The sequence below is a fragment of the Bremia lactucae genome, assembly GCF_004359215.1.
Source record: "Bremia lactucae strain SF5 chromosome Unknown BlacSF5_NotPlaced_200_SHOA01000120.1_2678225bp, whole genome shotgun sequence".
In the NCBI taxonomy this organism is placed as follows: Eukaryota; Oomycota; class Peronosporomycetes; order Peronosporales; family Peronosporaceae; genus Bremia; species Bremia lactucae.
In genome coordinates this window covers 1117644-1131091 of record NW_027152213.1, presented here as the reverse complement: position 1 = coordinate 1131091, position 13448 = coordinate 1117644, and the positions used below count along the sequence as shown (strand labels likewise).

The 13448-nt window shown below is 42.2% G+C and overlaps 1 protein-coding gene across 1 annotated transcript; it reads left to right on the top strand.

The window, feature by feature from the left end:
- Positions 1 to 10686: 10686 nt before the first annotated feature.
- On the top strand, positions 10687 to 11973 carry CCR75_008853 (uncharacterized protein; the record flags this gene model as incomplete). The annotated part of the gene is made up of 1 exon (XM_067966900.1): positions 10687 to 11973. The coding sequence occupies one exon, from the start codon at positions 10687 to 10689 to the stop codon at positions 11971 to 11973; it is 1287 nt and encodes a 428-aa protein (XP_067814341.1).
- Positions 11974 to 13448: the final 1475 nt, after the last annotated feature.

Here is a 13448-nt window from a genome sequence, read left to right as displayed (position 1 = left end):
CTTGATATCCCAACAATTATTTCTGGAGATAATCTTTCATTTCAAATTTATATTAATCCCTCCTACTTAAATTATATTGCTCTCACAACTTATATTTACAGTAAAATAAGTAATTTTAGGGGGCTGCTATCCGGACCCTCCCCCCTCCATTGCTAACTGGACATCCCATATCATATATGTTAAGGGAACCGTAAAGCCACACACCATTGCCATACCCCTCACCGTCCGCTTGTTGTATTGAAAAAAACTACACATAAAATATTTTCTTTGTATGCGTCATTCCACTGCATCGCAAAATCAGCAGTTATTCCTTTAGAATCGTCTTTAGATCGCCCTTTAGCTTTTGATAGATAGATCACACACCCTTAATTACTAAAGGGTAAACCATAATTAACCACGTGAGAGTAGTGACTTCCCACAGGCAGTCACACCCATTACACTACTCTCATGTCGATGTAAAAATTTCAGTTGAGAGAAGGCCAAGAGCGCCCGCACTTGATTGGCAAGTCATAAAAAAAGCGATAAGAAAGGGCAGCAAATCGAGCACGAGAGAGAAGTTGAGGCGACAATTGTCAAAGGTGCGCTCTTGCACATGCATGTTGACTTATGAGGTTAGGCTAACGATGCAATTTTATACCTTTAGTTTCTTCCAATTTTGCGGAAGTGCATATTTATCAAGTAGTTGCTACCATTGAACTACTCTCATAAATACCGTGGTAGATATTCAAGGGGTGGAGCTAAACGGTTCCCGTAAATATATGATATGTGAAGTGGAGCAAAGGGGGTGTCCGGATAGCAGCTCTCTAAATTTAAATTTGCAAACAAAAATTGTTATTCTCACAATTTCTGTAAGAATATTAATTTGGGGTTTCAATCCAAAATGCCGAATGGCCAATACACATTATATGTTTCACCTGAGGTTGGCTAATACAGAAAATGGTCAACTAGCACTGGCTAATACATATTATGTTTCGGCTTAGATTGGCTAATACATACATTCTTTAATTGTAGATTAATGCCACAATGCCGAGAGTATTCCTTGTCTTTTTAAAGGATGCTTATTCAGCTAAGTGATCTAGCAACGGATTTTTCAAAACGATTTTGATGAAAAGGAAATCCAGCTGAAATGGGAAAGCAATGGACCAATATCAGTAAACAATTGGTTTGCTTCTCCGAGTGTGCTATTCTTGTAGCTACCTGCTATTTAAGGCCAATGGTTGTTCTGACTGGTGATGGATTCAAAACTTCCTTTTAGGCCACACACCACAGTAGCAAAAGGAAATGCTTTAATACTTTTGCATGTCAACAGTACCACTGGCAAGCTGTTTAACTGCAGACAGGACTTACCTCGGGTTGATGCAATTTGGCAGTACCACTCCACCAGTGAGGAACGCGACTTTTGGCTAGCTCAGATCGAAAATAAGCATTAGTAATAAACCAGAAAATGTTCCCCATCAATTTTTTCTTCATAGATTTTTCCTCTTTAGATTTTTTTTCATAATAAATTTTACTTGCGGCGTTGTGACTATAACAATTAGAATTTTACAGAAGTTGTGGAAATACCAATTTCAGTTGCCGAATTTAAAAAATAATAATTTTGTAAATAAAAGTTGTAGGAGCAATAATTTAAGTAGGAGCGGTTTGTTTAAATTCAGGATAAAAGATTTTTTAACATAAATTTGTTGGATATCAATATCCTCAAATTTACGTAACCTCCTAACCATTGATTTTACTAACGCTTCTTACTGTCGCAGTTGAATTTTACCTTTACATTGTAATCTAAAAAAAGCCACTTGCTATATCTTATCGAATAATCCTTAAGTCTGACAACTGTTGCTGTAATATTTTTGAAAAAGATCAAGGTACTGCTTGGCCTTATATTTGATTCTAATCGATTAATTCGCCATTTGTCACCCTAGAGCAGTCGAGCCGACAATGTACAACGGGAAAGCTTGTTACATATATATATTTACCTGTGACCGTAGGCGGGCCTGCCGCCAGCGCACTGTTGTTCGCTCTTCAGAAATGCGATCAATATGGGGCTATCGCCGAGTTTATTCAACATTAACCCGACGCGGCCCGTGAGAAGTAACTTCGTATCAGCAGCAAGGCTCACGAAAGTTGACACTGTTGAGACGGCAGCATACACATGCTACTGCCGGGCTGACGCGCACGCGTCGACACGAAAGTTTGAAGATCAAAATCTATAAAGTCAAGGCAGTCGAAGGTGACTCCTTGTTGCGATGGTTCGTCGAGCTTGAGATGCGATTATTACTCGTCGTATTGAGGTTTTGCGTCGGAAGTAAAATTCGGCATGGCCAACTTGGCTGGGCGTGCAAATTTATGGGCCTTAGAGCTCAAGCTTCACGATAAGATCCGGCCCAATGAAGCGTTCAAGTTGCCACTTCCCGAAGTCTGGGCTCGAGCAGAGTTCCTGGATTTGAAGCAGGGCAAGCGTGATTTACACAAGTATGCCCAGCATACACGACACTTAGTCAGTTGTTGACAAGTACGTGGTCGATATTCGGTCGCCCATAGTATTTCATCATAACCAATGGGCTCTCAGCAGCTTACCCATTGACGATAGTGTCCTCGATGAGAAGACTCGATTAACCATTTAACGTCTCAATCCTGGGAGTCGTTGAAAAAAACATATTCTTTATATTAGGATTTGATCAAATGCAAGTATCTGTTCTCTGAATCGGAACCATGCAAGGAGCCTGAGGATGAAGGCTCTCGACACTAGATTGACCTGATAGCAGATTTTAAATACTGTGTCATGAAGCAGTGGTCACTGCATCTTAAATAAGTATCAACGATCGACAAGTTCTGTGCTGAGCGCTTAGCCGCGGGGCATGCGAGGGAGTCACCCCCCCCACATAGCTATCCGATCTTCTGTGTGCATAGGGCAACAGAATGGTGGCAAATTGTGCATGCATTTAATAGATTTAAGGCTGCAACGCTACCGGCTCGAAAGCCGATAGCGAGAAAAGACGTAATCATTGACGGTATGTCAAACAGTTCCATCGATTTTCGTTAATTGATCTGATGGATGAATTTTATAAGATCCTTCTGAGTGAACAGGATATTCATTTGTACAGCAATGAGCATCCCAAGCGATATGCTTTGGGAATGACTAGTGATACCACAGGGCCTTAGTAACGCCCCTGCAACATTTAACAGATGTGCTATTAATCTGTTGAGATCGGTGCGAGATTTTGCACGGAGTTATTTCGATGCTGTCTTAGTTCATAGACGAGCAATGAAAGGAAAGTCGGGAATGACCTGCCAGTCGATGTCGAAGGACTTCGAAATTCTCTCGGCTTGGCAGCGTACTAGCACAAATACTCGCGCATCTGTGCTGTAAGGACAGTGTATCTTTCTTGTCTACTTAAGAGAAAAGATGAAGTGGTCATGGAAGGCTGATTGTCAGCGCTCCTTTTAAAGGTATCAGGCCAAGCTTAATGCAATTGCGGATCTTGGCGATTGTTGATCAAGATAGGCCATTTCATGTGCTCTGACACGCCAGCGACTTCACTATAGGCTGTGATCTCAAGCAAAATTACACATACGGCGCAAAGCGTGCTATCAGTCGCTTCAGCTGCAACCAGCTGAGCGTGTTTACTCAGTGCACGACAAAGAAGTCCTTGCCTCAAATCCAGCACAATGATCCTTCAAGGGTTGCCGACATTGTACTGATCTTTGTCGTACCGATACTTAACACGCAACGGGTAACTCTATTATGCAGCCATTTCCGGCGAAACACATGCGTCGTCGTCAACTCATAGAGATTTCCGCTTGCGAATAATGCATGAGTGTCAAGATGCACCAATAAGTGGGCGTTGTGGACGTCAGAAGCCGGACATCAGAGTGCGGCTTTTGCTGGCTCTGCCAGTATAAGTTCGTGGGTGAGTACATACGTGCTTGCAAGATTTTAAACAGGGAAGTCTAGCCCTTCATCCCCTGCTTCAATAAATGCCTGCTTCGGCAGAGTGCTGGCAGTCCGTATCAATGGACTTCGTTTTCGGGTTTCCCGAAGCCGCTCACAATAATACAGATATTCTTGTGTTTGTAAGTCATTTAAAAGATTGAGCCCCAAAGCCGATCACAGCCAGAAACTGGCTCGTGTCTTTATCGACACGCTATTTCGACTTGACGGGTAACCCAGTAAACTGATTTCGGTTGGAAAATCCCTGGTCTACGACAGACTTTGGCAATCCGTGTTCAGTTCACTTGGAACACGGTAACAGGTTTTAGCATCTGATTATTCTAAGAAAAAATGGTCAGACAGAGCATTTAAATCGTATCCTCGAAGAGATACTTCGAGGATACGTTCACTCGTCTACTAGTCAATTTGTGTTCTTGCCGTTTGCAGAATTTGCCATCAACAACTCGGTCCTGTAAAAGCACTCTTTTCCTCGAGGGCATTCAGCCTTCAGTCAATCTGTTTGACCACAGCGGTGGCACTTTTTTAAAGCCTGCGTGGTCAACCTTGTCCTTGACATTATTCTTTTGGTGAATCGACAGCATTCTGTACGTCGCCATCGAAGTTATTAGTGTGTGGCTCAATGTTGGCAGCTTTGTGAATTGGCACAATTCTTCTGTATGATGAAGACAATCCGACCGGTGAATATTTATCCTGGACAACGTCGTCATCGCCTCGTTGGAATCCGCAAAAATGAACGATATTATCCAAACGAGATTGTCTGCGCCTCCACGCGCAATGGTAACAGCTGTCATATACGAAAAAAATGTTTTTTCCATCTCATGGCCCGCTTTCTCCGCCGTGAACAGCTTAATAATTTGGGCGGGGGTTAACTTGGTAGTAGCATAATTCTAAAGTGACCTCAGCATTGCATTCTACAGGGTTTGACTTTTTGACCACAAAGATTTTACCTGTCGACGGTAGTCCTTCCGTGCAGTACTCGCAAGGTGTTGTCCCAGAACATCGACCTAGATATCCTCGGGCCACAAAAATCTACACGCGCTTAAAAAGTCCATTTGGCGAACGAACGCCTTACACCATTCGAGAATTCCACTTTAAAGTCCATTATATAGATCTTTCCAATCAAATGCCTGCAAGACCAGCTTTCGTTATCGCTCATCTGACATCTCTTTAGGTGACAAAGAAGGAGCGTTAAGACCGGATGTGGTGTACACTTCTCCAAAAACCGCTATTTATACCCTGTCCATACATGCCTGGCTCAGGCGCCTGTCCTTCTTCAGCTTAGTCGGTCAATGGGTACTATAGTAAGTAGCCGGCGACAAAATTGGCAAGTTTTTGGGAGAAGAGATACGCTCAAGCAGCTGGAGTTTCAAACCTGCGCCGACGTCCAAATCGATTTGAAACCACTTATTTTGCGGGATCCTTTCGGTGTCTTCCAGCTTGACTGGATAAAGAAGATTCCGATATATATCACCTATCGATAAATTTAATATCTGCTCGAGTTTAAATTTTTCTGCAAATGCATTTGATGGGTAAACTTTAATTTACTTGAAAACAAAATTGCAGCATTTACATCTACTAACTTAAAGTAACTTACGCTTTCAATTTTACGGGCTCTATACCACATAAGAGCCGGCTTCTTCACGTTGAACCCATCAAGCTCCTATGTAGGAGTGGCAGTCGCGTGGACCAAAACTTACGTTTTCGATACATAGTCAAGTTTGAAACAAAACAGCCAGGTCACGGTACAATATAAATTGTCTTAAACGCACTGCTTTCACAAGCCCGACAAAGCAAAATACATCGGAAGTGGTAGCTAAATGAAAGGCTAGCGTGCAAGCTCGATGGCATTGATAATTTGTTTCCTATAATGATCAACAAGGCCAGGGCACTGCGTAGTTTTCGTGGTGTCGACTGAAAAAGCACCCCCTTCTAATCATTTTGTAGAAGACAGCGCGAGTAATTAGTACTTTTATCATTAAAGCCTGCATATTCCTTACTTCTTCTATTATTTAACAAACAATCGGTCACGCAACGAGGTATGCAATGATTGTGTAACCTTATGGCCTCCAAGCAACACGCCACTTCGGCAGCCGCTGGATGAAGGTATCCTTCAAGAGTTTCAGAATAAATTCTATCAAATTTTGATGTATTGTATCATTGATCACTGTATACATGCAAATGGTCCTGACGGAAAATTTTATGTATTTTGGCGCGATTGAATTCAATTTAGTATCTGCTGATCTCTGTGATGGGTCACCTTTAGCGATACAAAAACTTTCAATGTCAAACGGACTTGCCAGTCATCTGTACCCCAGCTGCTTTTTCAACTTGACCTGTACCACTCGCTTGATGCTGAAGGCTACGTTGCTGTAAGAGCTAAATACTTAGAGTAAATCTGCGATGACAACTTCCATGAAAAGGATGGCGTTGAAGAGGACGGCAACGAAGAAAAATAGACATACTTTTGCGCTAAGGAGTCCTAGTGGATGTCACAAAGTGAATGTATACGCAATTTTGCCCAACGTGGTGCCTTAGCGCCGTTATCGAAGACGCTACGGGTAATCGATTGGCATTTTAAATATACGAAATAATTACTCAAACATTCGATAACGTGAATGGTCCGATAAAGCGTGAATGCACTTTGGTCTTTAAGACCACGGACATTACATTTGCAGGTAGGCTCTAAACCTTTAGATATACTTGGGCACCGACCGCATAAGACTAATATAGCTTCTGCCGTAAGCATCCGCTTATTCTTTTTTTTGTCTTGCCTATCCGCCATTGCAAAATGCACCTTATTCAGATAGCAATAAGAGCGACTCACAGAAGTAATGGTGTAATTTTCTTTTCTTAGCTATCCCTGCTTGTCCTATTTACCGACTGTGAAATTTGGTGTCCCGTTACATAAATATTACTTCCTATAAGAGGAATAATAAATATAATTCTTTTAAAGAGAAAATAAATAAAGAAGTACATTTTTTTTTTATTAATTTTATCTTAATAGTTTCAGTATTGCCATAGTTAGTAATATTGACGAAATAAGACATTAGTTCTATTGACTGGTTGTTTAAGCGTAAATTTCCCTCCACTCGTTACAAGACACGATCAGGCGGTGCGCAAGGGGCGCATTGCATTGCATAGTTAGTTATTATTATATTAATGTTTCGCTACAGAAATCGCTTAATCGAGCGACTCTTGTTCGAGCCGAAACAGATGAGTTATAACAGGACCGTCTGCAAGATCTTTAATAAATACCGTCACCTGTGTTTGTTTATATGTTGAATGAATCACGATACCTTATAAGTTGTATCGTTCGGTAACAGTGTGTTCAGTCCCATTTGATAAGGAGTATATGGATACACGATGGATGAGTTTGTATTACAGTCATTTCTCAGCTATCTTATCCCCGCTTCTGTTACTTTATGGATTTGGTCATCACCATCGTCTACTATATTTCAATGAAATTTTTTAGCAGGAGCGGTAAAGTTTTATTACAAATTGGTGAGGAAACTGTGACCCCCCTTTGATCAACAAGAGGATATTGTTATGCTAACAAAATTCAAATCTAGTATTGAACTTTTATAATTTCCACTACTTTATAGAATTTGCCTGCCACCGGGGCTATAAGATATGAGAGGAATAACTGTCTATGCATTAGTAAGATGTATGCGTAAGGACATGACCCTTAAGTCGTGGACCTTGTAAGGGCACCTTTTGCTAGTACTAACAACAGTACTAGTCAACTGCACTGATTACAGTGAAGGTGGGTGCCTCGATTACTTCACATACACGACATAACGAGGAAGGTTTGAAATAGCTAAGAGTCTTAGCTACTAAGACTTCGAATAGGGGAAAAGGTAAAACTGTATTAATATATCGAATTATTTCTTAACGATCTTCTATACACGGCTAGAGGACTTCAGCCTGAAGCAGGCTTCGTCCACTCTTTAGCTTATCCTCCAAGACGACAAGAAAACGGAGGACCAGAACCTATAGGCCTTCCGTGAACGAGAAACCTCGCTCTTCAAATTACAATCAATTGCAAAAAATTAATCGATGTCAAAAGACGGGCCAATACGCCTATGAGTACGCTTAGTGCCTAGAATCACTGAGCGATACGATCGACCTCTTGCTAGGAAGTGCGGAGAACGTGGATCCGACTACATTACGAAATCGAAACGGCGAGGCGGACCGTAAAAAATGGACAGGTTCTGTGGATGTGGAGCGCCCTACCATAAGCCTGTACTAAGGTAAAAAAAAGAGGCTGATTCAGCAACGTCAAAAGAATTTGCAGGCATTTCTGACGAAAGTTGCTCCACCTTCACAAACATTGTGTATAATTGCCCCAGGTGATGAGGTCAACTTATCACCATGAATATTATTGTGGCAAACTTTATTGCCACTTAAGTCCCAAGTCGATTTTGGAGCGTCGAACAATTTCATTCGACGCCAATCGCTAGAAGATCGCAGGCTTTAATTCATTGAGCGCAATATATCTCTAACGAGGATGACAGTGCGCTTAGCAACAGGCGCATCTGTAACAGTAAAGAAACGAGTTAATGGTATCCAATACACGTTACAGGGTGCACAGTACGATGATAATTATTCTGTTCTAAAGTTGGATGACAAATTTGATTTCATCACTGGATAACCATGGCTCAGAAAGTTCGAGCCATGCATAAACTGGCAGCATCAAGCCGTGGTGATGCCTGCCTCTCGTTTACCAGATGTTCATCTGATGAACGTCTTCGAGCGTCCACGAGCGTGTGGATGTCCTACGAGTGAGTTTAATGACCTCACTTGTGGTACGGTCGTCAGCACGACTGCACAAAACCTCAGTATGACGACCCATCAAACAGAATTAGATCCCAACGGCTGGGCATAACCACTGGCAGCATCGAAGGTAACATCATAGAGACGTGGACATAGTTACCGACGGATACGCACAAGCACAGGCAGCGTCGAAGCTCGAACACTCAAATTAGTTGAAGTGGTACTAAACAAGGATGCTTGCCACGAAGAAAAAATCTAAGAAAATTTGAAACGCCTGTCTATAATAGACAATGCGAAAGTCCTAGATCGACTGGAGAGTCGATCGTAGAGGATATCGCTGTGGTTGCGCAACCACAGCTAGAGGTAGTTAGGGAGGTTACTCCCAAATAAAACTTGAGGGAAATAGTTCCCAAAAATACGTCCCCAGAAACCTGTAGTCAAAAGTTACCAGGTACCTTGGAAATAAGCTCTAAAGAGGATACTGATACATTGAATGTTTTGGTAAACAACGGATCAAGTGTAGACGCTTATACACTTGATCTGATAGTGCCTCCAAAGTTAACTTCGGAGATAACTCAATTGCCAACGCTAGAACTGAAACGGTTCTTGTGTGATCTGCGTAATGGCAAAGTCAAGCAGATATGCGTACTTGTCACAGATAACAAGTACATGGCCGATATTCGGTCGGCAATAGAATGTCCTGGGAACGAACGGTTTCTCAGCAGCTGATGAGAAGACTCGGATTGAACCTCGTACCCAAGTGATGATGGGTGTACCGAATCTCGTACGACACCCATCCTCCACGACGGAGGGGTCCATCAGAGAACGAGCGCTCCCCGCGCTTGTAAAAGATTTAGATGTTTTCAATATTTCGCGCATCTCACAAGAGATGTGCGAGCGTCCTCGCTCATGGACCATTGAAGTAAAACGGATTCCACCACACATGTCAAAAGCCATGTTTAAGTGCGTCGCGAGAAACTCGCTAACCTTTTTTCGAACAGTGACAGGGCTGAGATCAGCAAGCCGATCTGCAACGTCTCCTCCACTAAGCCAATGCGCAATTAACGCGCTTAGATTGACCATTTTGATTTAGGTGTTGTTTCATCAAAAGCTGCTTTAAATTTAGATTTAGTTTGAAATTTTTGGGTATTTATTAATCATTTATTAATTAATTATTTAATTAGAAACATTATGTAATTTTAAGTAAGAATTTAATTCATATTACCGTCTTACAAAATATGCATTTTTTAATCGAAATATCAAGTTTTATGTTGTTTCTTGGCAAAAATTCCAACGGAACCCCATTCACCTTAGTCTACTCGACCTATTCACCTGTGTCGGTTTAGGGTACGGTTTTTATTTAAAAAGTTATTTCCTGAAAAATATTTTTTTTTTGTCACTTTTAAAAAAAAATTAATTTCCTTTTAGAAATTTAATTTTGACGATTGGAACCGCACCCTCATTACATTATGGAAAATTTCGGCTAAAAGCCCCTTCCACCCAACTATCACACCACTTCGGTGCGGGTTGGCAAGGCGGCAATCCAATCGATGGTTGCTCGTCTGCTTATAAGCCTATCTCCGGCAATGTGTCATCATTCCGCCCTCCGCGGGTATCGATCCACATACCTCCCGGTACTAATACTAGTGCACAACCACTCGGCCCACTGTAGATCGGTTTTAAGATACAGTATTCTTATAAATTCAATACCACAAGTCACTTTCTGCATAACGTTTACTGGGCGCATACTGCCTCGGATTAGTTCACCAATGAAGGCTTGGTGTGACGAATGGAGATGCGCGCGACTGCACATAGCTCTCCGCGATGATGAGCTATTTCTAGGTGAGCGAGGCATTTGGTCTGTAACGTAGTGATGGTGTAGGTTGGAGTGCATGTAAATTATACAAAAATCAATTGGATTGTTGCTAGGAGAGAAGATCACTGTAAGAGTAGATGCAGACGTAATGACAACGACTTCCAAATACGACTGTCAAAGCGCAGAGCAATTACTACAACGCTGGCAATCGCATTGTGAAGGTGCTCAAGTGCAAATTCAAATTGGAGAAGTCTTAAAAACGGATCTTCACGCGGACAGCTCTTCATCATCCTTCAATCCGTTGTTTTGCCAGGAGACGCAGCTCTTACACGTATCAGTGGACAATATAGAGAATGAAGTCGTCTCGTCTGTGACGCTCGAGGCTCAATTTGACCTCAAGATCCGTCACGAATTTTTGGGTCGACAATTACGGTTTCTTTTGAACATCACGCCAAATAGCACAATAGTGACTGCTCCAGGAATTGATGGAAAGCTTGCAATTTCGGAGCTTAAATCATTATCGACCTCGTTACTACGAGACGAGTGGGCGTTGTCCCAACTTCTTTCACTTACTAGGGAACAATTGGAGCCAATGTCAATGATCACTCGTTGTGTTGAGCACGACATTGTCGTAACTAAGCCGATGCAGCTTGAGGTTGACAGTCGAATGCTGGGGAGGCGACGTGTAGGAATAACGGCTTGCGTATTTAATTCTCATTTGACCTTGTCATTGGCAGTACAAGATCTAGATATTCACCTGGAGCAATTGTCACGTCAAAATGCGTCTAATACGGGAGATCTGACTCGCTTTTGCGTCGTAAGCGTTGAAACAGTACTATTTCCTGTTGTGTTACAGCCGCAAGAGCGCTATAAATTTCTTTTTGTGCTCGAACCTTTCAGAGACGTCCAACACCATGAGTCATTAAAGTGTGTAAGTGGTGACGACAAAACTACAATAAAAGATAGCCCGCCAATAGAAACCAGACCGATTGTGCCGACGCAGCAGCAAATAGTATTGACGCTCTCGTGGCTAGCTAGTGCATATGCTATGGATGCTATCACGGAGGACCGTACAGTTGTATGGTCCCCCATGCACTCAATTTCGTCGCTCTTGATGGACGGAAACAAGTGGCGTCCACACATCGAAAAGCTCATGGCGTATGTGCAAACGGGTGATTTAAGGCGAAAGGCAAAGCCCTCGGCAGATTTTAAATGCGTGCAGCTTTTTCCGGACTCGGTGCTGCAAGCTACGCTGGCCCCACTCACATGTGATGTGTCGTTAGGGACCGCCGCTGTCGTTTGTGTGACAATAGTGAACCGCTCGGCACACGTCGATTATGATTTGACGCTTGTGTGGCCTTCGCAAGAAAATAGTGGAATCGAAGGTGACACACCTGCCGTTGTGGGATTTGAGGCTTCACACCGCTTAGGGTAAGACTTTATTCGCTTTATTTATTTCACGATAAACACATATATGTTCTGGACTGCTTGCAGACTACTGCGCCCGAATATGAGCATCAAGCAAAGTTTACATGTTGTTTTTCTCCGTTCGGGCAATTGTCGGTTGGGTCCCTTGGTGCTAGTCGATCGTTTAACACGTACTTGCTTTATATCTGACTACTGTGAGGTATATATCAAAATATAAAACAGAACAGTTCTTTGCGTCTTCCTTAAAGAAGTGTGCGCCCTTTCGAGCGCACAAACAATGTGAATAGTCTTGAAAATAAATAGAAAGCCGAAGCTTTGGATATAAAATAATTGAACATCGTTAACTCTTCGTCTAGCTCGTAGGCATTATTCTTTTTCAGTGCCCTTCCGACGGGACAACCTCAAAGTAATGACAAGACATGGCTCGCTTGCATAAAGCCTTCGGCGATTTTGGATTTGACTGCAATCGGCTGCGTCCACGATGAGACCTAAAATCTATGAAAGGGAAAAGAGCATCCGCATTTGTACCCAACTGTGCACACGATTGTCATTCATCAAGGAAACGATCGAAACTAGTACTATCGACTTTTAAAAAGAGCTTTCAATGCTATTTCCAAGTCAAGTATCGAAAATCGCGATGATAAATGAAAGTTGCCTCCTCTTTCTGATTATTCGAGCTGAGTGACCATATGCCACAAAGCGCCATTAAGAACTTACAACTGCTGCGAGAGTAAGCGACTGAAGCGATGGACTTAACAGAAACGCTGACAACAAGATGGCACCATCGCTTGACGAAATCATAGCTAATAAAGAAAATGGAAAGATGAGAAAAGACATAAGACGCCGACATTTAAATGATGCGCGAGCGGTCACTTTGCTTTGAAATTCAAACCAAACCAAGGAATACGGAAGCTTGTAAAACGAACAAGAGACTTGATTGTGAGTAAAATTGCCACTGATTTAATGAGTACAGCTACTCAAGCATGCTTTGTAAAGCACAATTGTTACAGCTTAAAAACTTTTGCAAAGAAGCTGAGCCCTTCTGCCCTTTCTGCGAACGAGCCGAAAGAATTTCAAAAAAATGAGATCTAAAGCAAAGGTGTATAGAAGCTATAGATAGACAAATGACTCAGGTCAATTTGACTGCTGGCGCTGAACAAATCTATGACTTGTCGCGAAAGCTACATTTAAAAGTTTGTGCATGATAACAACTACTCCCGCTGACCCCTCTGCAGCCGAAGTGGAGTGAATGCGACGTCAGTGTAATTTCAAAAGAAGGTTTCGTGAGCACCTATTAGCACAGAAGAATATCAGCAAAGAGATGACCAAGCACAAAAGCTTTAAGACTTAGCCTCTTTCAAATTTGATCCCGAGACTTTTACTGCAGACGAATCGAAACAGCTCTAATAAAACGTGAAGTAAGGAGTAGAATGCGTGAAGAAGATCTACCGAATGCATGCCAAACTAGCTGTGGGACCACGA